The sequence below is a fragment of the Pocillopora damicornis genome, chromosome 6 (genome assembly GCF_964200805.1).
Source record: "Pocillopora damicornis chromosome 6, jaPocDami1.2, whole genome shotgun sequence".
Lineage (NCBI taxonomy): Eukaryota > Metazoa > Cnidaria > Anthozoa > Scleractinia > Pocilloporidae > Pocillopora > Pocillopora damicornis.
The window spans coordinates 502,802-528,191 of NC_142675.1; the positions used below are offsets into that span (position 1 = coordinate 502,802).

The 25,390-nt window shown below is 37.8% G+C and overlaps 3 protein-coding genes across 3 annotated transcripts; 2 read left to right on the top strand and 1 right to left on the bottom strand.

The window, feature by feature from the left end:
• Window positions 1-3,785: 3,785 nt before the first annotated feature.
• Window positions 3,786-9,214, top strand: LOC149043323 (dual serine/threonine and tyrosine protein kinase-like). Its single transcript, XM_089209440.1, has 4 exons — window positions 3,786-5,338; window positions 6,024-7,552; window positions 7,805-8,042; window positions 8,268-9,214. The coding sequence occupies exons 1-4, from the start codon at window positions 4,592-4,594 to the stop codon at window positions 8,667-8,669; spliced, it is 2,916 nt and encodes a 971-aa protein (XP_089065566.1). The 5' UTR covers window positions 3,786-4,591; the 3' UTR covers window positions 8,670-9,214.
• A 2,584-nt stretch (window positions 9,215-11,798) lies between these two features.
• LOC113686292 (FUN14 domain-containing protein 1B) lies at window positions 11,799-15,024 on the bottom strand. The gene is made up of 5 exons (XM_027203898.2): window positions 14,885-15,024; window positions 14,356-14,497; window positions 13,894-13,969; window positions 12,794-12,943; window positions 11,799-12,431 (listed from the first exon to the last, which is right to left on the bottom strand). The coding sequence occupies exons 1-5, from the start codon at window positions 14,892-14,894 to the stop codon at window positions 12,354-12,356; spliced, it is 456 nt and encodes a 151-aa protein (XP_027059699.1). The 5' UTR covers window positions 14,895-15,024; the 3' UTR covers window positions 11,799-12,353.
• On the top strand, window positions 15,015-25,375 carry LOC113686288 (intraflagellar transport protein 81 homolog). The gene is made up of 23 exons (XM_027203894.2): window positions 15,015-15,524; window positions 15,926-15,995; window positions 16,120-16,223; window positions 17,927-18,107; window positions 18,418-18,507; window positions 18,804-18,869; window positions 19,055-19,165; window positions 19,475-19,559; window positions 19,814-19,881; window positions 20,028-20,123; window positions 20,278-20,373; window positions 20,623-20,685; window positions 20,767-20,850; window positions 21,338-21,400; window positions 21,531-21,617; window positions 22,036-22,164; window positions 22,601-22,690; window positions 22,792-22,878; window positions 23,011-23,082; window positions 23,513-23,598; window positions 24,102-24,147; window positions 24,242-24,313; window positions 24,684-25,375. Exons 1-23 carry the CDS (start codon window positions 15,451-15,453, stop codon window positions 24,798-24,800), a joined length of 2,037 nt encoding a protein of 678 aa, XP_027059695.2. The 5' UTR covers window positions 15,015-15,450; the 3' UTR covers window positions 24,801-25,375.
• The last annotated feature ends 15 nt before the right edge of the window (window positions 25,376-25,390 follow it).

Here is a 25,390-nt window from a genome sequence, read left to right on the forward strand (position 1 = left end):
ATTCTCATGACCTTAATGTTTGATTTAGGGGTGATACTGGTAAAAGAAATTAGATGCTTATCACTCTCAGGGGTTAAAGGTTAACAGTTCTTACTTGCAGTTGGACAAGAGTTTTCAAGAATTTATGAAAAAGTCATTAGTAATATTTTAAAAAATTATTTTTAAGTTACTTCAACCAAAATACTGTTTCAGTTAATTTATGCACTGTTCACACATAATGACTGAGAACAAAGTGATATACTAGTTTGACGTTCAAGCTGTAGTGAATAATTTTGCGCTTAATGCAAGTTTTTATTTCAAGTACCTATGCTATGCTATGCTGTCCCATTTACTTGGTGCCTTGTTGACAAACTGAATGCATGGATCATGTTACCCTCTATTGTGACCATTTATAGTGTGAACATGGAGATGAGTCTTGATCATGACCCTATGAAAATAGGACATAAAGTAAAGGACTAGAGGAAGTGAGTTTTATGAGTACAGAACCAACAAGAAAAATTAGTCTTTTAACAAAAGAAAATCATGATGTCCATTGTTTTTTGTTTCTGGCCTTTTCACTCAAAGATTGGATCCACTTCTAAATATCTGAACCGGATATTTTCATTATTTTTGACTGATTTCTTGAGACTGCCATAAATCAATCTTTTATTAATGGAGGAAAAAACTTTGTGTTGTTTGGGCTAACAGTTTCGGATTCTGATCATTACTTTTCAATAGTCATTATTTTACTTTTCTTCACAAATTGAGGTAATTGTGACTATAAACAACTTTCCATGCTACATGTTTGTTTTACTTCAGACGCTCCTCAGGCTTGGTGCAAGCTTTGCTAAATCCTTAGTCCTCTTCGCTGTCCTTCGATTTTGTACAGCAGCCAGTCTGACGGGTTTTTTCGCGGCTCATTATGTGTATATCCTGGAGCTTGTGAGACCAACCTACCACACGATGGCTTCAAACTGTTGTGGCTTCTTTTGGGCCGCTGGTTATGGTGCTATTGCTCTCATGGGTGATTACATCAGAGACTGGCGTACACTGCTCCTCGTTTCCAGCTGTCCTCCAGCTCTTTTCCTGCTTTTGTGGTCGTAAGTGATCGGATAGCGCAGTTTTCTATGGAGTGTCGTAAAACTTAAAGCAAAGCTATCACAAAAACCATTTATGCAAAAAAAAAAAAAAAAAATGTGTCAAGGTGCTAGCTTCTGGACAAATTGCAGAGCGTATAGAAGCAAATTCAATGCAAATCTGCATTACTTTCGACACTCAGTTGAAAACTCTTTCCATTGCACGGCTGGCTCCCTCCTCATGTTTGAAAAATAACGCGAATCCTAACGCGAAGCGCTATTGATTGTCTGGCTGATTTGTTCCCCTAAAAGAACAAACAAACATAAAACTTGAAAATGTACAAAGAAAGATGCTTTTTTTGTCTTTTTGTTATGAGCTGCTGTCACGGGGACAAAGAAAAATCCTAAGTCCTCATGAGGCATCAAACCTCTTACGCTCTACCACCGGGCCACAGAGACTCTACGGTGAGTCAGGCGATAACCAGATTCAAAGATGACATGCTTCCCGCTTGAAAGCCTCGTCTGAGTCAGTCGACCAAGACAGATGGTAAATTTTAGGCTTGGTAATAGGGGTACAATTGAAGCTCGGAGGTTGTCACATTTGCTTATCATCTGCGAGCTAACCAATCAAAGTGCTATAAATGCTCCATTCACTCTTTTTATGAACATCATACCTCGTAGGCAAGGTGAAAATTAAGCTCTCAATATTTTATGATTGCAGAATTATCCCAGAGTCTGGTAGATGGCTTCTTGTCCGAGGTCGTGTAGATGAAGATGGCCAGGTTGTGAGTAAGTTTGCAAAGAAAAACTCTATATGTCAGATTACCTAGACAGAGCACTGGCAAAATGCAGCCGGGGGGAAATTCTCGCGCGCACAAGAAAAATACGACATTCACCCCTCGACCTGTTACGGATACCACGCATGCGTAAGAGGACTCTGATTCTCGATTCTCTGGTTTTGCTGGTGAGTTGTAGTTTCTTACCATACGGGGAGAGAATTAAATAAAGAATTATTTATGCATAGCTTTCTTCTTACGCGCTTTGGGAAGCTTTCACGCAATCACTAAATAGCTAAGCCTTTCCTTTCTTACATCCTCCCAGGAAGAGGCGGTACTCTGTTTCTAGTAATCTTGCACTCCACAGTAGTAAATACCAAATCAACTGATTGTTTTCTAATTGGCCTTCTTCAATTATTTGAATCTCTCACACCAGACCCTCCCATCGGTACGGTGTATACGTAAGCTTTTACTTGAATTCGCTTATTGTAAAGCACACGGGTGCTAGTTTGAGCGAATATCTATATAAATAAGTCACAATTAAAAAGAAAAAAAAAACCTAAATATACTATATGTACGTACATGAATTAAAAATATAAATGATGTATTTAAGGATAAAAAATTACATTTACATATGTAAAGATATTGCTATAAATTCTCAAAGTTGATGTGCCATATAAATTTCTTAAAAGATTGAAAATCAGGTGGAGTTCTCAAATTATCATCCAAGAAATTCCATATCTTGGGTCCAAAGTACCTAATGGATTTAGAACCATATGATGTAGTATTTATTCTAGGTAAGGATAAAATATTAGATCCTCTAAGTTGATAATTCGTGCTACGAGTTGTAAATAAGTCCTTAATATAGGATGGAGCAATATTATTCAATGCTTTATATATTAGTATAGAGATATTTTGGAGCCTATGATTGTAAAGTGTAGTCTTATTAGCCCTATTTAAGAGGTATTGATAGTCGTTTTCCTTATCCCGAAAAACACTTCGAAGAGCACGTTCATGTAGTTTTTCAAGCTTATCTGAATCACTCTTTAGACAAAAGTGCCATACATTAGAACAATTACTAAGATGTGATAAAATGGAAGAATGATACAACTGTAATTTAGCATCAAGTGGAATAAGACATTTAAATCTATTAAAAACACTTATTTGTCTGCTAATTTTGCGGCAAAGTCCAGCTATATGTTTATGAAAGTTTAGTTTTTTATCCATAGTAACATCCAGTAGCGTGATATAATTCTCTTGTTGGAGTTCCTGACCATCAACTTTGAACCTGAAATCAATGGAAGATCGTCCAGGGGCCAGGTCAAAACCTTGGAATTTGTCTGGATTTTCTTTAAGTGAGTTTTTCCTTAAAGTTTTTCCTTTTTCCTTAAACCTTTCCTTTCACCTTATCGAGGTTTCATTCGAGTCTCGTAATTCATGTACGTGACGTGTTGTCGTTTCGCCTTATCTAAAACATTTATGCCTTGCTTTAGATGGTTTTAGATAGTTTGCGAGTGGCTGTAGATGTTTTTGAAATGGTTGTAGGTCGTTGTTGAAATTTTTGAGGTGGTTGTAGATGGTTGTAGCTGGTTGTAGGTGGTTTTAGGTCGTTCCGTGTTTTAGTACTTACCTTTTGTCTGCATGATCAGTGACAGTTTAGAGTAATAAGTACCGAAGGTAGGTAAGGTTCTCTTACTAAAATGTCGGTTGTACTCATAGCTTAATCTTAATGAAGCTTGGCTTCGTTTGACTCCCCTACAAAGCTTAAGTTTTATTTAGTTTAGGCTCTCATTCCGCAACCGGTTGCAAATATTTCCTTTTGCATGTCAATTGGGTGGCCAGACTGCAGACTTTCGTATTTCTGAAAACATGAACTACTTCAAATCAACATTTCCAATTTTCTCGCCCTCGCGGGAACCCATTTCTTCACAGTGACGGTCAGGCTGGATCTCATTCAGTATAAAGATTTGTAAAGGGACTTGATCCTGTACAGACGAGCACGACAAACCAGGCTTATTTCTAGAATTCACTTTGATTCCTGATTTATTCAGTTTTTCTAAAAAACTAGACAATGATAACATGTCTCGTGACATCCAGACATGCAAAGGAAGATTGGAGTGGACTCGGCACTTTCTGGTACGGATTTCTTTTTTCATTGACCTCCCCCTTCATTATAAATTTTTCTTTGTACACAACTTTGCTATCATCAGCAACTTGTCTTTTTGTTTTTGTCTTTGCTCTTTCTTTTTGTTTTTGTTTTTTTTTTCCTGTTTTTCTTTTATATCAATTTTACCAGTCAGAGCAGGGGATTCACCAGCAGAATTGAACTCAATTTTCATATAATTCAACCAATACTGTCGGCCCTCGCAGCCGCCCAAGACGAGATGAAAAGAGCAAGAACTTTCAAGCTAACTGTAACTGTAATAGATCGTTGACGGGAAATACTGGATAGCCAACTTCCCAGATTATTTTTGATAGGTCTGTCATTTTCGTTTTGAATCGCTTGCGCTGTTGTCCACCTGGGGACCTTTAGTAAGATCCAACGAGTAACGTTCGAACTTAATAAGGAAATCTTCTGATGGAAAATTGAGAGTTTTTAAATCATGTCATAACAATTGTTATAACATGATGTAACAATGAGGATTGGTATAGCAAGACACTGCGGACGGTGTGCTCCAGTCTTCTATTATACACGAGTCCGTACCAAATTTTAAACATTTCTTCTAACGTGATCGATCAATCTCGTCGAGTCGTCGAGCCATGGCGCTTCAAGACGTGTTTGAGGATTTCAAGAAAAGCAAGGCTGTGCTGAAAAAAGTTCACGATGATACAGTAGAATACTTCGGTGAAATCGTTCGAAAGCTTTCCGATGAAGGTACTGCAGATATTGCAGAAGAACTTCGCTACAAAACCTTAGCCGTGCAAGCTTCTCCAGACGAAGTTCGAGTAATGGTTCAAACAGCGGCAATGGCGGATGTTCATCTGGAGTTCGATAACGCCCTTGCTGAACTGCTTTACACAGCTAAGGAGAAGAAGAAAGTTACCGATTTGTTTGATCAGGAGCCGGCACTCATTTTTGTCGGGCAAACCAACTGCGGAAAAAGCTCCATAATCAACGAGCTCCTAGGTTGTAAAGCGCTTCCTACATCAGATCAACCGAGCACCGCGAGAATTGTTCGCGTTTGCCACGCCGAGGAGCCTTATTGTCGCCTGGTTGACATAGACGGTAAAACCTTAGAAGAGATAAAGATGAAAGGCAAGAATGGAAACATAATCCCTCGAAAGAAGATCGAGCTCAAATCAGGGGATCGTGGTGACCCTAGTAAAGTGGGAGCGATCGTGGAGACCGGTTTAAATATCGAGTTCTTGAAGTGTGGTGTAACCATCATTGACTCCCCTGGAAGAAATGAAAATAAAGCGCTGGACAACTTGGTAAAAAAGCAGCTGGAAAATCCCCAGGCGTTTGTTATTTACGTGGTGGATGGACATGATCTCTTTACTGAGCAGGTAAGGTTTTTGTTGTTAACACGATCGATTCCTCGATTGGTTACAATTGGTATTTCCGGGTTGTATTAAGATCGAAACTATACCAAGTGCCATGTTCTGTGAGTCACTTGGACTGTGTCCTTTAAATATTGAGTCATGAATCAGTAATTCGATTAGAGTAGTTTGTAAATACGAAGCTTATCAAGGCAAAAGTTTGCTCTTTTCGAAATTAAACAGTCGTGGTTTAAATTTACACGAAAACGCCGTGCAACGACAAGAACGTATACACCACAACATCAGCATAGCTTTTACTCTGGTTTGCTTGCTGTTGCATTTATTATGAAATAAATTCGGCATTCGGAATTGGCAACCCAAGGCAATCACTGTCGTCCGCAGGTGCGGTCGACAGTGATTGCCGTGGGTTGCTAAATCCAATTGCTGCAATCTGATTGGCTACGCTATTCGCCTTATATAATGAATAAAGAGAGTGGCTTACTAGTAATATTGTGGGATTGTAAACAAGGTAAATTAACTATTTGAGCTTGTTTTGTTATAAAGTTTTGAATAATCAGCAGATTTATAATAAAACGATTAGATTATTCGCCCTCTATTTCTATGCGTGAAAAAGATCTAATAGTTGATGGTGATTTTTCTCTACACAGTCTTATCATCAATTAATACCAATTGTTATTTGTCTCCTTGCCAGGATAGAGAGGTCCTGAATGAAATGACACCCGCAGGGACCGATTCATCGATTTTTTTCGTTGTTAGCAAACTGGAACCAGAAGATCGTACCGAATCGTCAGATGAGGACGATGAATCAGACGAGGACGATGAATCAAGCCGTCATGCAGCATCAGCGAAGGCACGGAAAATGCGAGAGCAGGAAAGAGAAGTACAGGAAAGAAAGAAGACAAGGGTGTACGAGCGGCTTGTCAAAAACGGCCATTTTTCTTCTCAACAGCCCATGAATCAAAACGAGCAATTCCATGGGTTGTCAGCTTGGCGCATTAAGAAGTACCACGCTATGAAGAAGAAAAATCCCAAAGCTTCTTTAGAGGAGTTTACGGATTACACGGAAGCCTTTGAGAGATTTCAAATTAGCTTGAAAAATTTCGCTGAAGAATCTCTTCGTGCAAGGATCGAGTGTGGGTGCAAAACCCTCGTGCGTGTTCTATCCAGATGCCTGGATTTCTTCATTCAGAAAGCCAACGTCTTGAAAAGTGGAAAGAAGCAAATATTGAAGACGTTGGAAACACTTTTGCGCAAGGAACAGCAAGTTCACGAGAACGTAATCCGCGATCTGCAGGACGAAAAGCTGGCGATATCTATACAAGAACTGCTCAGTGATGCCATAATTGGAGCTAGAGATGACATCCTAAAAGAGGCAGGAGATTTTGAATACGTTTTGACCGAATTTTCCATTCTGTCAAGTGGCCATGTAAAAGAGAAAGCAGCTGTGACTTGCTGTCGGGACCAGATTGCGCGGATGGTGGTCAACAAACTCCAGGGAGAGATCAATCAAACGTTAACAATGATTTTCCGCTCCAGAGATCTGTTCCTTGCTTACCTCAAAGACGACGTAGAGCAAATTCAAAGAGAAATTACCAGAGATAATGAAATTCCATCGGCAGCAATCGCTCTTGGCAAAAGCCTTGTTTCTTCTTACGAAGCTCAAATCACGTTTACACAACGCCAAAGAGCTTTTTCCCATTTCCTAAAGAAATCAATCGGGTGGTTTTTCAAGGCGATGTGGAATCCGATCGACACAGTTACCAAGGCCATCAGTGGAGAGGTTCCTGTTGGCTCGAAGAAATGGAAGACAAATGTTGCTTCAGATGTACTCGCGAAAGTAGATCCATCTGACATGGCTCAGACAATCACCACCAGCTTGAAACAGCACTTTTGTAAATGCCATAAAGAGTTCACCGGTGAAATAGGAAAAGTCCAAGGACTGTTCGATCGCGGACAGACCATCAAGGATATGCAAAGGGAAATTGTTCTTGGCTTTGCTCCCAGTCTTGCATTTCTTGAGATGCTGGCATATAGTGTCATGGACAGGTTCAAGTTTGGATTTCCAGCTAAAGGAGAGCGCATTGGGACTGGGGCACAGGGCGAGGTCTTCGCCTGTGACAACATTAAAACTCCAGAAGGAAGGCCCTGTGTTGTTAAGGTGGTAAGTGTCGCTTCAGAGGAGGTGCTCAAGGACTTGACCCTGGAACTTCATAATACCAGGTAATGTGCAATATCAAGATGGTAAGGTAACGTAACGTTTTGAAATAGGTGCGAAACAACGCGCGGTCTCATTGGTCGATGGGTTCGTTTGGAGTTATCGATACAGATTCGAAGGGCAAATGGGATTCCTTTTTTCCATGTTCACAGGGGTTTATCTGAACACTCGGAGGATTAAGGAAATTCTTGAAAGCTATTCAAGCCCTCGTCTTTTCTTATTCCAACAATTTACTAAAATGAACTTCTTGGTTTAAGAGCTCTCCACCATCCGAATATTCTACCAGTTATGTGCACCGTAGTGGAGTCCAACCCAACTCGTGGCCTTTCTGTGCAACTTGTCTCGGAGCGAATGAGATGCGATCTTCATGATGGCTTAGCGGGTATACCCTCCCTGAGAAAGAGGCTTGAGATAGCTCTTGGCGTTGCCAAAGCCTTGCAGTATCTTCACGGAGAGGAGCTGATCCATCGCGATGTTAAAATGCAAAACGTCTTGGTGAGTACCGTCAGACTGCCTGTTAGCCTTGATTTTAAAATAAATGTGGCTGTGGTGGGTGTTTACTATGTAAGGCTTTGCTTATGAAGAGTTCCATAAGAGGAGCCGATTATTGAACCAAAAGGGGACTTAGAAATAATAGTATTCTGAATTTATACAGCATATAAGTGGTACAATACATTTTTGGACCAGCAAATTCGATTTTCTCCTTTTCTCTCCTTTCAGTTGGACGAGAAAAACAACGCCAAGTTAACAGATCTGGGTCTCTGTAAACCCGAGGGTCTCATCAATAACTCGTTGGTTGGTACTCCTATCAATATGGCGCCCGAAATGATGAAACAACAGTACGACAAATCCATTGATGTGTACGCGTTCGGTATGTTGCTCTGGCGAGTGTGCGAAGGCCAGGGAAACCTACCAAAGAATATACACCGTCACTTTAACCCTCTGGTTATGCTCGTGATGAATGCATGTGACAACAAGACACCAGAGAGATTGGACGTGTTTCCAGAACAATGCTGGCAACTCATGGAAAGGTGCTGGAATCAGGATCCCGAAGCAAGGCCATCATTCGACATCGTGGTTGGGGACTTGGAAGCGTTCCTAGCGGAGATGCGGGATCAGTAGTAGCCGTATGGGGCATAATTGATTCTGCATCTATTAAAAAAAAAAAACTTAATTCATCATTTTTATTTGTACAAGAAACGAGACTAAGCACTGATAACGCGATCCGTACCTCGGTATAAACGAAAGCAACTCTACCTTCCGCTCTGCTGACGCTGAGCCATATTGTACCGAAAAAACGGGAACCCCCCACCCCTCACCCCTGGCATACTTAGAAAACATATGCATACGACACCAATATGCGCACTACGAATAAGGAACTTAGTTGCGCAATTGCCTTTGATTACACGACCTCTCCAGTAATGTTGTGCTAATCTTGTGACTAAATTTTGTATTTTTAGCCCTTAGTAAAGAGTTTGTAATAAATTACTTGTGTAGTGTATTGCGTTACCTAAGCGTTACTATAGTCACGCTATATCCTGTAAGACACGATCGGTACATGTTTGTAAAAGTACATTCCTATGTAAAAGTAGTATTACTGATTCCTAGTATTGTATTGTGAATAAAGCTTGTTGATTCTTTAATAAAATTCAGTTGAGCAATAGCAATGAAAGGAGTAACTTGACTGAGTCTAGACGACACAACAACTTGTAAAGTTGGAACCTTCGAGCTGGAAGTGTGACGCCCTCTAACCGATTTAGTACCCTTCGGGCGACACATTACAGCTGACGATCGATCACACGCCTGCTTCAAAAACACGGCACTTGTTCTGTAGTTTCTCTGAGTAGAGGCACAGACGGGAAAGTGGGGGCTTCTGCTGATAGTCTACCACAACTGAACCAGTTACCAATTTCCTCGAATGAGCGCTCGCCCGGCTAAATAGAGGGGGGGCTTATTGAAAGGGGGTCCCTTACTGAGTGAGCGCAGAAACAGGAAAAAAACTAAAATCACTGAAAAAGCATATAAAGAACATTGCATGCATAAGGAGATAGAAATAACTGGAGGTGACTTTAACAGAAAAGAAGCCACTCTCTGGTGCTGATTCTGCTGTTGTTAAAGTTTAAAAAGTCATAAATAAAGTGGCATTAGAAGCAGGTTTTCCTTGTAACCCCACAGTAGAAAGTGAGGAATGAGCAACGCTAATATTCGAGGGGCGCACTTGCATAACATTGTGCCTTGGGTAAGAGCGCCTATTCAAGGTATACGGTATATCCAGCACATATTTTTTTGAGGTTCCACTTCTGTTTTGTTCTATGAATTAACTCCCATTGTCCTTGTAAAGGCGGTTCGTTGTTCCAGTTGAAAAGTCGGGAAACAGAGTATAGTATACAGCTTCCCTAAAGCCTACCAGGGGTAGTAGATCCAAAAGAGTTTTTCCTCTAACATAACCAAGTATGCGGTGGTGGGGAAGGGAAGTTTGAGTGGGTTTGTTGAAATATTCATTCAATTTTCAGTTAGCGAGCACTTAACTCTTTAACTCTCATGATTGATCAAGAGAGAACTTCTCCTTACAATATCAGTACGTTATCAAGAAGAAAAGTGATGAGAATAAAGCAGGATATAACTTGGTGGACTTTATACTGATCCAATACTAAATTCTCCTAGGTAATACCAAAAGATTCTATGGCAGACAGTAAGAAGAAATACTAATCAGATCTTGGGAGTGAAAAGGTTAAATAGCTGTGATACCAGAGCTTCACACAATGAAAAGTTAAAGAATTTGATTTATTAGCTTTGAATGGCAAGTTCCTGAGACAGAATACTTTGGGAGTGCATCCTTTTGCAAATTATAATAGGTACACTTTTTAAACCAACTACATTCATCAACCACGCTAGATCATTTGCTAGTTTATTCAAAACAATAATTACGATGGCATATTTTGTCAACTTGTAACCTGATGAGAGGGTGGCCTTTAAATTGCAATCGTCGTCATCATCAGAACACTTCATAACATTTCAGAGGCTACCAGTTGATTTCATAAACTTGCTTGTATGCAGCAAGGCCTCAATGAAAACATAAAAAAAAAAGAAATTAGGTGATGTGGTTGAGAAACAAAGAACAGATTTCTATCACAAATTACAAAGTGGTAACAGCATTTAACTTTGCATTACATGCCCATGGTAAGTACTAAAACATGTCACAACCTAAAACCACCTAAAAACCACCTACAACCACCTACAACTTAAAGAACTTTACGAAATGAACTATTAAGTTACAAAAAATAATGAAGTAAAATAACAAACTTGTGGTCAATCTATCCAGAACTGTTTGCAAGGCAATCTCGTATAATTATGAGGTGCGAAATTATTCTTAAGGCTAATCACACATGGACCAGCAGTTCATGGCTAGGTAATTTAGAGAGGTCCAAGTCTTCTTATTGCTATTGTTCCAAGCTCATGAAATTACTTTGGCCACCAAAATTTTTCTTTTCTTTTTTTCACACAAGCATCAATGCCGACCATGAATATTTGTACATGTACTCATCTTTATACAGTACAACTGATTTGAACCCAGGAGTGACATTTGATATTCTGATCGTCCAAATAATAGTAGTCCTGAACAAGGAAGGACTTTGTCAGTAATAGTACGTGACTTTAGTGATAAATTCTGTTAAGGATGATGAAAATTCACTACTAGTGACAATAGTCCTTCTCAGGGCTTCTCTGAATGATCAGAAGACACGATCAAATCAACTAAGAAAATGTGAACTGATGGGGCAGTACAGATTGGATGTGGGGGGAGGGGGAATGGGTTAGGTTTGAGTTGGAGGATGGAGATGTTAGAACCAACTTGAAGCAATTCAAATCCTTTATCAAAATTAAACCCTGCCTAAAATATGATAGGAATCACTTTGATAATAATTATTATTTCATATCTTCTGTATTTTCCACCAAGAATTTAATTATCAAGAGGACAGGTGCCAACATGTGATTAACAACATGAAGAAATGTTGTCAAAAGATTTCAGCCATAAACACTGAACTGTGCTTGGGCTTCAAACAGAACTTGAGCAGCAAAAAGTAATGAACAGAGAGAGGTAGTGAAGGACTTCACCCAGAGAGCAAGAGAAAACAAGTGAGGCACCTACATAGGCTGAAATAAGTTGATCTCTGCACTGTCAGCCAGTAAGAAAATCAGCAGATAAGAGTTGACTTACAGAAGTTTTTGAAGTCTGTTTATGCACATTGCAGCTGACTTGAAGACAGTAACTTTATTGAATAATTTAAGCAGTTTGTGATATCATAATAAAATAAAATTTCTACATACACAGGTCATATTTTATGCTGTGTACTTAAAAATCCTTTACTGTTCCTTAACCCATTTCACCATATGTCAGTTCCCAAGGTCTCTACACTGTTCTCTATATGTTTTCCATTGTCCTGACAAGGAGAATTTGCTTAATAATCAATAGCTTCTTGACCTTGTGATCATTATCTTTATTCTCATGACCTTAATGTTTGATTTAGGGGTGATACTGGTAAAAGAAATCAGATGCTTATCACTCTCAGGGGTTAAAGGTTAACAGTTTTTACATGAAGTTGGACAAGACTTTTTGAGAATTTATGAAAAAGTCATTAGTAATATTTTAAAAAATTATTTTTAAGTTACTTCAACCAAAATACTGTTTCAGTTAATTTATGCACTGTTCATGCACAATGACTAAGGAAAGTGATATACTAGTTTGACGTTCAAGCTGTAGAGAATAATTTCGTGTTTAACACAAGCTTTTGTTTTGAGTACCACTAATTATAAAGTCAAGCCAAGGAGAAAACCACCAGCAAAGCCTGTTGCTGCAGCTGTATTCCGTTTTACATATCTGTAGCCCTGAAAAGAAAAATAGTTTGAATAATGAGAACCATTTGTTTAAGAATTTAAGCACTTATCTGACTGATATTGTATTGATATTGTAAGGAGAAATTCTTGCTTCGTCACTCATGGGAGTTAAAGGTTTAAGGCTCATCCAATATTTTTATCACCTCTCTTAACCTTCCCTTTGAATACTGATGCATTCAGAAGACTATCACAAATTTTTAAACAGTTTTGCCGTCATATTATTAGGTAGAGTTCACCAAAGGGTTATAGAGAATTGATCTAATTGTCAAATGCAGAAAAAAAATTGAAAACACCAACCACAAAAAAATAAGTTCAAAATAAATAAAATTTCAACTTTAGGATTTGTTTCATACCCTGTTTGCAAGAGCAATAACTCCCTTTTCAATTTCTTCCTCATTTTGTTTCATCTTTTTTACTTCCTTTTTAACCTTTGTAGTAATTTTATCTACATCCTTTTCCATTCGCTTCCAGTTGATGTTGATGTAACCAGCTCTGTGAGCAACCTAAGAAGGCAAAAGGAAAGAGTTAATTTTTATCATAGCTGAACTGCTGGTGAATATTGTGTGATTACACTTAACCCTTTAACTCCTATAAGTGACCAAGAGAGAATTTCTCCTTACAACATCAATACAATATCAACCAGAAAAGTGATGGGAATAAAGAAAAATATCAATTTGGGGTTAATTAGTAGATCCAATACTAAATTCTCTGAACTAACAAATGTAAGAATTGTATGGTTGACAGCAAGGAGAATTACAAATTTGATCTGGGAGTTAAAGAGTTAAGATAATAAATTGATTGTGAAGTTTGATCATTCCAGCAGATTTGGTATAAAGAGGAGTTTTGACTGAGTTTTGACAACCAAAATAGAAATTATTTCCAGAGTCAAGTGATGAGTTGTTGGGATGTTTTATAAATCTGGTTCCTGAAAACTGATTGGTCAGTTCTTCTGAGGTTTTATTAAGCAATAGACCTCAGATTCTGTTTACTGGTGTAATGGCTTATACAGGATGTTTGAGAACATGAGAAAAGTCTGTAAATCACAATCTGTGGGTGAGTAGTTAAAAAATCTTTTTTTAGTGTTTTCCCAAGATCCAAATTGAGTTGATATGCTGGTAGACTGATATAAAGTGCAGTCCATTGCTTTTATAAAATAACTGTGGGTTTACCAGTGCAATCAATGATAGGTCTTGGACCAAGCAGCCTGCTTGTAGTGTTTTAGTTATAATACAATTGGCTGTATGACTTTAAAAGTGTGAGTCAGTCATGACAGATCACTTTTGATTCTTTGGTGAAGTAAGGACATTCTGTTGCATTTGGCTGTTTTGTCAGTGTTTTGTCGAAGCTGTTTCTATGTTGTAAGTTGCTGAAATTTGTTCAGGAAAGTGCATGTGCTAAAAGTTAGTATTAACCAGCTCTCCAAATTTTTTGTCAATGAAAGTAGTTTGCAAACCTGTATTAGAAGTATTCCTCCTCCAATGGCAGACAGTGTTAGTTTACCAACTCTTTTACACACATACCCAGCAAACCTGCAATGACAACAAAGCAATCACTCTTTGAGCCAATGACCAACTCTTAAACGTAACAATTCAAAGGCTTCTATTCACATATTAGAGTCTTCCTTAATCAGGAGCTTAATGAAATGTTCTCTCTTGTTACTGTACTCAAACCCTTCTTTCTACGATGCTGATTAAGCTTATTACTACATCAGCAGTTTTCCAATACAGGGAATGGAGGTGCTATCTTAATTCGACATAATGAGTAAATGTGCCTTTTTTTCTGAGAAATCATTTTAGAATGAGGCCATTAAGTCAGTCACGCTCAGTATTCTTTACATGAAACAATTTGTCCATCAGAATCTAAAGAATCACATGAAACGCAATCAAGTATCGACGTCCAGCTGCAATCTACATACCAGCCCGAAATTCCCCCGATACTAATTTGTTGAACAACTGGTCGCCCTGCTAAGTCCATAGTGATCAGTTGTTCTACTAAATTTCTCGATCCCGGAGTCTCGATCACTTCATAAACTTCACTTTCATCCTCCTCGTGATCGCCTGAAAAGCAAGAAATAGCAAGTACAAATGTTATTTCTGATGATATTGTTATGTGTTGCTACAAATTTTAATTTAACCGAAGGAAGGTGTGAAGTTTGATCAGTCCCAAGTAGAATCCGAATTGTGTGAGAAAGAAATCTGATATCTTTCAAGATTTTCTTGACTTTTTCACTCGTTTGCAACTAAAAAAAAAGAGAGTCTCAGATTGTCTATCCAACACAAGAGTCACGCAAAGACATGCATACAGAGATGGTTGATTTGTTTACATCCAAACGCCGAGATGTTTCGCTGTTCGAACGTTCTGATAATAGTAACGTTAAGACTAACGGATGACTAAACAGATCACTGAAAATTAAGTCTTTTTAACCATAAAGAAGAGGAACATACTTTGCGACATCTTCTGCGACGAAATACTGATGAAATATTACCTAAATGTTAGGGCCAAAGTTCATCAAAGAAGGAACGACTGTATTAGGTGCTGAAATGTACTCATTGAAAAGGGCCTTTTATCCTTCGGTTTTTCCCTGGTTGTTTAAAAATAATTAGAACGGTACTCTACGACTAGAAAAATAATGTTTTCCCGATTAACTTTGTCAAAATAATCAACAATTCATCTTAACGCAGATTTTGTCAGTTTCGTTTGACAAAACCAAAGTGCCCTACGGAGAAAACAAAGAATGTCCCTATTTGACTTCGGTTTACATGACGTAAAAGCGACCGGCCATATTGTGTCCAAGTCTCCATGGTAGTCGACATTTTTTATGTTTATTTATTGATCTGTGCAGAAAATTCATCAAATCCTGTAATATTCGTTTTTATTTCGGCTAAATATTGAACGAGGGTGGAGTTAATGCTTCTTGATGGCTTAAAAAATCTTCTTCGTGTGATAAATCGGTGTTGAAAGAGGAAAGTTCGATCTTCAAACATTCAACTTTGCAAATCCATCCGCCATCATGAGTGAACAACTAAAATATATTGTGGATGAGCTGAACAAGGAACCTTTCAAGAAGAACTATAACCTCATAAGGTAACCGTTGAATTTTCCTTTCTAAAACAGCTTCGATAATAATGTCACTGCGTAGTTGGCAATTAATTAAGCCTTGTAATAATTTTCAAAATTTAGCCTTCGTAATTTTTAAGCCATTAAAGTTTTCCAGACGACATGTCCTTACAAAATTTTCTGGTTTTCACATTTTAAAACCAGTGTTGTTTCTATTTGATTGTCTTTCATATTATGATTACGAACATTCAACCGAGGAAAAGACAACTTCAGTGATTGCAAGGAAAGATTTGAAACACAACTTATATCTTAAATTGGAATCAGCCCCCAATAAAACAGGCTTGTCAGAGTTTATGATGGATCTATCTAATGGGAAAGTACCTGATTCAACTTGAATTTTAACCCATAGGACTTTCATTTTCTTTCAGCTTTGATTCTCTCCAGCCACTACAGTTGCTTCAAATACTGAATGATGTTTTTGCTGAAATAAATCCCCAGGTTGGTGATGTATGAGCCTCTTTAGCTAAGAAAAATTTTTACCCAGCAAACTTTCTAACAATATGCCTTTATGTTTTTCTTATTGAAATATTGCTCAAGATTATTATTATTTGTTTGTCGACAGCACAAAATTGATCTTCGAGATGAAGAGCCAGAACAAATGGCAAAAAGAATGTTCACATTTTTGAGAATCTTGAAATTCAAGCCAAAAACAGAGTCTGGAAGCCTGTGAGTGATATTAATCTTTTCACCCCCAAGATCTCCTCAGTATTATTCTTACTGTCTGCAGTATAATTCTTATGATATTGGTTTGGAGAATTTGGTATTGGATCGATTACTGATGATGAATCCCCTAGTTTACATTTTTCTCTATTTTCATCTCTTGTCTGCTTGATATTGTTGTAATATTGGTATAGGTAATAACTTGATTTCTGTAATTCAGTGTTAATAAGTACAAGTGGTGTAAAAAGAAAATTTACAAGTGTTTACTAAAACCAAATTGCAAGAAAAATCATGTTATTACTTGTTAATCATGTATATGAAAAAACATCATAGTGAGTCAAAACAGACAAAATTTTGAAAGTGTGGGTGCAATTTGTAATTTGCACTTGTTTTACAACTTTGCATGCATTTTGCATGATAATAGAATAATAATAATAAATAATACTAATAATAAATAATAATAATAATAATAATAATAATAATAGACTTGTTTTCAGCCAATCAAAAGTGCATAATTTTTTCATGTACATTATTCTAAGGAAAAATTATTTCTTGCTCATGGGAATTAAAGCATGAAATGATTTTTACCCTTTTTAAATTTCAAATCACTATGTATAAGGATTTTAAGGCATTTAATATATTAATCCTTTAACTCCCAAGATCTCATTAGTAATTCTCCTTACTGTCTACCATACAGTTCTTGTGTTGTAATAGTGTAGTTTGATCGTCTGGGTGAGTGTAGTCCTGAGAAGGACTGTTGTCGGAAGTGGTGACTGACGTTTCGACAACCTGAGCTGAAGTCATCATCAGAGTCAAGTGAAAGGTTGTTGTCAGTCGAATGTACTTAGTCTGGTTTGTGTACACTGATTGGTCAGTTTTGCCGTGATGTTATTGGCTGTAAGACTCAAGTGGCGTAGGTCAGTCGTGACTGGTCGGTTTGGATCCGTTAGTGAAGTTAGGTCGTTCTGTTTGTTTCTTTTGTAATGTTAATGTCGTGGATGAGTTGTTTGTATGGTGCCAGTAGTGGTTGACACCTGTTGAGGGGAGTCTGTTCCAAGTTAGTAAACCAGCTTTCCAGGGTCAGTTGTTGAAAGTAGTTGGTGCTGTAGGTTAGGCATTGCACAGAGTCCCAGTCAATAGTGTGGTTCGTTAGTCGGTGATGTTCAGCAATGTGATTGTTGACATTGCCTTTCCTCGTCGCTCGTTTGTGTTCAGTCAGTCTGGTTGCGAGGTTCCTGCCAGTCTCACTGATGTAGGAGGCATGACAGTCGGAGCAATTGATCTTATATACTGCTCCTTGTCTGTTCCTCGGTTCGTCTCTGTCTTTGATGTTAGTCAGTAACTGATGTAGTCTTACAGCTTACTCACTTGAGTCTTACATGGGAGTTAAAGGGTTAACCTATACTTATCACTGTAGATAAACCTAAGGCTAGCAAAATGACAATCCTTGGCTTTGACGAATGTAGAAGCTGTTCAGATTCTAGACGTTGAGTGTGACAAGAAAGTCAACCAATTTCAATAATAACATTTCTTATTTGTTGTCAAGAGAATTACCAATGCTGAGTTTTCCTTGGCATTCATTTTTACCAATAGAAACCAGAGTTACTTCTTTGTGGTAGCCCCTGATCTATCACCTTGAATTGCTGCAGTTGTAACATACTTCTTTATAACAAATCATTCATCTCTTATTCTCTCTAAAAACCACACAGGAATGCCTTTCGTAATGGGCTCATTCAAGGTGACAAGTTGGTTATTTACCCCATTCTTCAATGGCTCTTTGAAAATCTGGTAGAATTGAAGACCAGAGCTTATCTTGCGAGATATTTGGTAAAGTTAGAGATTCCTCCAGACCAACTGGCAGATCAAGAGTTAAATGAGCTAAATGAGAATGTAAGCATTTACATTTCTTTTTTGCGAAATGCACCAGTAAGCATCTCCCTCTTCTATAAAGGCTGAGTGAGGCTTTATAATGAATATTTCTTTAAACAAGTTCTGTGTAGTGGGTCAGATCAAATGATCTCCCAGATATCACTAACCATCATCATTTCTACACTTACTTTTTACAACATATGCAATCACTTTTTTGCAATATATTGTCCCCTCCATGGATAGATAACAGTAAACAAGATATTTGGTTTGACCTTACTGTGCGACGTTCACTAGCATTAAAATCTTCACTGATTTTTTTTATTGATGTCAGTATTTAGAACTGATGGAACAGTTCAAAGATCTCCACAAGACAGTTGAACAACTCAGGACATCTGGTCTATCAACTGGGGAAATAAAAAAGGTCAGTACTGTACAAAAACTTATAGGTTTGTTACATACATAAATACACTTTAATTCAACTCAAAATATCAGAGTAGCTCTGTTGAGCTCATATCTTTGAGAAAGAAAAATATTAAATCAATTAAATTATTAAAATACATTAATTAAAAGTACCCCCAAAAGTTCATTTTGTTATAAAGGGCTCTGTGTCTCCCATCTCATTATCATCATCATCATTGTCGCAGTTACTGTCAGCATCATTAAAATGATTTTAGTTGGTGTGCAGTGAATAACTTTTATTATTCCTTTCACTTTTAGGACATAGTTAACATGGAAGATGAAAAAGAACAACTTCAGAAGAGAATTGACAGAATGCAAAAAAAGGTAAAACCCAATTACCACAACTGATTTAAGTTCTGTTTCCTATTTTACTGTGTTGTTACACAATCATGCAGATAGGTCAGTGGTTTGCAAATCACTTATCACTCCTCTCTTAAATAATTGGCTTGTATCATTTGTAAATTCTTGAAACTAAGGGAAGTTTCAACACAGAGCTTATCTCCTTTTAGGTGGAGAATGTGCGGAACTATGACAAGATGTTACTTGCTGCACGCAATTTGCGAGTCGAGAGAGAAAAGGAACACTCACTTGGTCAACAAAAGTTGGAGCAGAAGAACCAGGTAATCAGTTTTCCTGGTGAAAAATAATTGCATTAAAGTATTGGATTGATGATATGTGTCTTGCATGGTCAAGCCTAATATTAAGTGAAAAGATTTTTTAAAATTTGCTAATATTGCTCCCACTTTGAAGATATACCAGACTCCAGGCATGTAGTACATGTTATGGACCATTTGACAGTGATTATTGGTGATCACAGCCAATATAGTTGAGATATTAAACTGGTATGGGGGTGTCACTCTTAACACTTATCTATTTTTGTAATCTCATGAGTAAAGTCTAATTTAAACATTTTGTAAAATATTCAACAGTATCTGCACTCAGATCAACGTTATCAGCGTATGCAACAACAGTTAAAAGATATGAGGACTCAGGGTGTTGGCACAACTGGGGCAGGTAATGAACATTTTGAAGCTCTTCTCTGATTTTGATTGATGATATTCTGTATTCATCCTTAGTTGACACTGAATCAAAATGGGAAACTTAATAGATATTCATTGAAAATTTAAAATTGAGGTGTTTTATATTTTAAGTTTTGCATGGAATTAACAATAATGAAGTATTTCATCACCAGCCAAGAGTTTGGCTCAGTTTTGTCATGAATTTTCATCATGATTCTTTTATATGCAGTCTTACATTTTAACTTTCAGATCTGATTAAGAGACTAGAAGAGGAGAACAAAGTTAATGCTTATCTCTGCCAAGAAAAACTGCCCAAGGTAATGGTCAGCCACAAATCTGCTAAGGAAAAACACTAACTGTTTCTTTCAATTGTCTAGATATTTAGGATATGGAGTAAGGTCATCAAGGTGCTAACTTGAATTGGTTTCAGACTGATGTGTGTATATTTTATTTGAATCACAAGGAACTGGAAGGAAAAAAGAAGTATGCTCAGGATTTACAAAAAGTGGCCGATGAACCAGCTATGGGTCAGGCTGATTTGGATGAACTCAACAAAAGGGTTAGAGGAAAATAATTTGGTTTTATTTAATAAGATACTTGTAGATGACAGAGAACTCCATAATTATTATTACTAAGACACTCTTCAAATGTAAAACAAAATGTTTAATGTTGTGTCTGATTGTGTTGTTTCATTTTTTTTATATATACATCAGATTAAACAACTCTCAGCAGAAATTAACACACTGATTGAAAAGAGAATGGTGAGGAATGACCCTATTGATGACAAGTTGTCTCTCTTCAGGCAGCAAGTAAGTTATTTCTTTTGAAAAATCCTCCTAACTTCACTATCTTTTAGTTGTTATGGTTTGTTTAGTGTCATCAGATTCAAGGAAAAAATGTAATCGTGGGATCTTTGGGTAACATTAATGCATTTGTAAGAAAGAACAATGCCAGTTTTGCATTGACAAATGTTAATATATCAGTTAAGTGCTATACCAGTGTTCAACCAAGAGAAATACTTGATTCTCTTATTTATGAGATACCATTTTGTCCTTAAGGCTTCAATTATTGGACGAAAGAAAGAGGCTGTCGCTGAAAAGCTTCAAGAAGCCATGGATGAGGTGAGATGCTGGTGAATTTCTGCCTCATGACACAGTCAAACATTTCTAATTGTCTAACCCCAACTTTTTGTTTGATTTTAGCTGAGTAATGCAGAAAGTGATTTGCAGAAGAAGAAAGAGTTATTGAAAGAAAGTGAGGGATCAGAAGTGTTGAAAGGAGACGAGGTTAGTGACAAGACTAAAGAATTTTATGGTAAAAGGAAGTGGGAAGGGGACTGGAGGTGAATGAGGAGGGAATTGGAGGGGGAAGATGTGACCATGGAAGGAAAGAGGGAATGGTGAAGGGAATAAAGAGGAACAGAGAAGAATGCAGAGGAGATTGGGAGGGGGAATTAGGATTGGCTAGGGGAAGAGGGGAAGGAAGGGGTAGGGAATAGGAAGAGAAGTAAGAAGGGGTAAGGTCAGTAAGGGAGGGGGTATGGGGAGGTGTAACGAGGATGGATCAGGGGAGGAGGTGGTAGGAGGGGGGCAGGGAACAGGAAGGGAATGGGAAGGGAAAGTAAGCAGGGATATTGGGGGGCGAAATGGAGAATGGTGAGGAAGTAGGGAGGGAGCAGGGAAATTTTAGATGACTGAGCCAAAGGAGGTTGAAAATTGACCTAATTTATAAGGAATTGAGAAGTGACAATTGAGATATTCTTTTTTATTGCAGTTCAAAAGATATGTGAACAAGCTGAGAGGGAAAAGCACAGTCTATAAAAAGAAAAGACAAGAGGTATGTGTGAAATATAATCTCTTTGATTCATTCTTCACTGATATAACCTTAAAATACCTTTTAATAATTTTAGATCAGTCACAGTTTATATTTTCTAAAACAATATTTTGTCAAATTTGTGAATTACCAGTTGGCAGAACTTCGTGCAGAGTATGGGGTGTTAGCTAGGACAGAAGAAATACTGAAAGGCAAGGATGAGACATTTCAACATCAATTGGTAAGTGTTATTGTACTTGGGAGCACTTTGTTCCTAACTTTTAAAAGCATCCCTCTCAAGAATAGAAGTACATTGCTTTAGTTCAGGCTTAAACAGAAATGCCTAATGTAGAGACCCAGTAACAGTACTAGGTACCTGTTATGCTTAAGCATATTCTACGTTTTACTGCACAGGCAGTCACATGAAGTGTTGTATTTTTGGTGGAAGAGAGGGTTGGGGTGTTACTCCTTCTGATGGTGGATGGGTTCTAAGTCTTTCTTACTATTTAAGAAGGAAAATTACTACTTCTCTGAAATATCTGATCAGGAGAGTTTTTCCCCTTTTCTCTTACAAAATTAGAGAGGTTAATAGAGCAATTGAGTACTCCCTTCAACTTGTAAGACACCTTACTAAGAGGTTTGTTTTGTCTTGTCGTAAGTCTAATTTAGAGAACAAGAAGGGTGTGACAGGTTTTCATGAGACTCAAGAGGAATTGGAAAAAGTTTCTGCCAAGAAAAGTGAGCTGGATGAACAGAAAGGGAAAACGCTGGAGGACATATCTGAACTGGTGAGGACACTAAGGCCACAGTACTGTGCTTTTGTCAACAGCTGACATATCAGCCGAAGAGTGAATTAACTTTTCCATTTTAGGATGGAAAGTAGTCATATTTTTTTTCATGAGTTTCAATTTTTGCCGTCCATTGTTGATTAGAAAGTCCTCAATCTCGATCTATACTACCACAGAAGGTTAAACACCGACCTGTGAGTGAATTCTTAAAAACGAAGAAAGAGCTTATAGTAACCTTGTATTTGGAACTGGTTTTCCGCAACTTGTTTCTTCCGTCAAATTCTAAAAGCTTTTCTTAATCAAAATTTTACAGATGCAATCTGTGAAGTTATCTTTAAAGATTTGTTCGTATCTACTTTTCTTGAAATTCAGGGAGTACTGCTTTTAAAGGTATCAAAGTATGCAATTCATTCATGTCGCAATTTTTCCTTCTCAGGTTCGACAGTTAAATGCCACAATTGCAGACAAGAAGACTGCTCTGGCTCCAGTTATTAAAGAATTGAGACCCATGAGGCAGAAATGTCAGGTAATGAGACTGAACAATGACTTAATTCTCGCGACAATAGCGGACTGATAGTGAGAAAAATTTCCCATTATTTGCCTGAGACTTTCATTGCTTATGGATAGGAGATGACCGGCGAATACGAAGAAAAGAGGGCAGCGTATGAGAATTTAGCCGCAGGACTGGAAAGCAATCTGTCTAAACTTGAGCACGTAAGTTTATTGCTTTTATTCTTCTCTTTTTCATTACTGCACAGTGACAAATCATTTAGCCTGTCAACTGGTTTATATGTTTTGTGTTGTAAATACTGCTTTGTAAGTAATTATTTTTTTCTTCATCATCAGGAGGTGCGAGCCCTGCGCGAGGAATTGACCCACGAGGAAGGACGTTATCACTATTTACATTGCATGTTGAAGGTTTGTCCTGGTTTGTTGATCTTTGATTTAGCTTCGTGTTACGCTCGAAAGTGACTTTAATATTATAAGTTTGTGTGAGATGAGAGGACAGGAGAGAATAGACAGTTGGATTGTGGATAGCTGTCAGAGGTCGCGTAAGTTTTACGCATGACGGTCATTCGCAAAAATATCTGTTTACTGTATCTCAGGGCATCTCCTCGTCTTGCACAACTTTTTTTTCAACTGAAAAGCTGACAATAACATCTTATAAAAGCCAGAGTGGTGCACCTCTATTTCGACTGTAAGCTCCATAAGAGCTAGCATTTGTACTTATTTCTGCAAGCATTGCGTGACCAATCGAAAAGCGGCGGTAACGGGGAGCTACGGTGAGTGAAGAGACTTGGAATTAGTTCCATGTCCTTGTGAAACTGTTTTATTCTTTAAACGTTAGGTACTCGAAGTGCAGCAGGGGCGAATCGATGACGAACTGAAGGCTTACCGCTCGGCGGATACTGCAGATCGCAAAAAATCTTTCAGGTAAAGATGTAATCTTTGTTTTTCGTGCAAATTTTGTTGTAACGCGCGTCACGGGTAAACTTGCAGATAACGGGTAAACTTGCAGATAACAGGTAAACTTGCATATAACGGGTAAACTTGAATATAACGGGTAAACTAGCAGATAACGGGTAAACTTGCATATAACGGGTAAACTCGCATATAACGGGTAAACTTGCATATAACGGGTAAACTTGCATATAACGGGTAAACTTGCAGATGACGAGTAAACTTGCAAATAACGGGTAAACTTGCAGATAACGGGTAAACTTGCAGATAACGGGCAAACTTGCATATAACGGGTAAACTTGCAGATAACACTTAACAATCCGGTAAACTTTCCAGTTATCAATACTCGTTATCATGGGTTTTCAAAGGGTTTGCATTTAGTGATTCACTGAGAAAAAAATTGTAGTTGATAAGTCTTTTAACAGTTGTGAGAATCTCTTTTAATTCATTTTTTTTCTCTTTCCTTTTGTTTTTAGGGATCAGTTTACTAAGAAGATTCAAGAGCAAGAAAACTTGGGAAAGGTATTGAATTAAACGATAAGCTGTTATTTTAGGTTGTTTTTTTTTTATCCAGGTGAAATCAACGCATGCTTATTATTTCGCATTTGTTTTTCAGAGTCTTCGTGATAAACAAAAATCTGTCCGAGAGAGCCAGGCACCGAATATGAAACAGATGAAGATGTGGAGTGTAAGTACTTTTCTCATTCCCAGTAGGGGTACGGTAGGGAGTTAAGAGTTGCTTCTTTCCCTTTGGAATACTTCAATCTTTGGTCCTATTATTCCCCCTAACCGGCATCGATAAAACGTTTCAACTTTAAATCTTTTCGATTAGAACATATTGGAATCTTCCTTCGGAACAAATGAGGCTTTTCAGTTAGTGAGAGAAGATGTCCAGCAACGTTAAAAGTGCTTGGTTTGGAGGCAAATGCATCATCTTACAATTAAGAGTTCGAAAAATCTACCTTTCAGCTTTAAAAAGAAAAAAAAATCGCGGTAGCCTGGCCACGTCCAGAATACTACCAGTTAAATGTTTCGTTTTCCTACATCTTTCTTGTTAGGACCTTGCAAAGCTGTTGGAGTGCAAACGAAATTGTATGTTAAAACAACAGCAGGAAAATCAAAATGGCGGCGTAAATCAGCAGGGCCTGGATGGAGAGAACGTATTGGTTCTTTAGGAAGCAGAGAAGTTTGGCTCCTCGCTTTTCAGCACAAGAAAAAAACCTTCTTTTATTGTTTTTTTTCAACTCCGCTACTCTTTGAAGACGTCAACCTGTAAATTTGAGATTGTAAACTTATCTATTATTTCACATGCGTTGCTCGGAGGATCTGCCTCGGTGCCCTTTTTTCCTGGGTGTACCTAGGGATTCATCTATCATAGAGGAACAAGACTACATCCCTTCAGAATCCTTATTCATGTGGTCATGATAACAGAAGAGAAAAGGAGAGTTTTGTTGAGAAATTTCACATAAATCTTCTCTTGAACAACCTTAATATTTCCTTAATCTACCGGTCGACCCTTCAATCTCCGTTTTGGCAATATCCAAACATTGCATTGTATCAAATCTTTGACTTACTTAGTGTTACATGTGGAAAGTTACCCCTCTCAGGCGGGGCATCTTTGTATGGTCCGTCACTTACAGGAAAAATTCGACATCCTTCCGACATGGCATGTATAAGAAGTCGCATGGCATATATATGAAGTTATTTAATGATGTAGTGAAGAAAAATAAAAATAAAAAATTCACCAAAATTAAATGTAGTTACC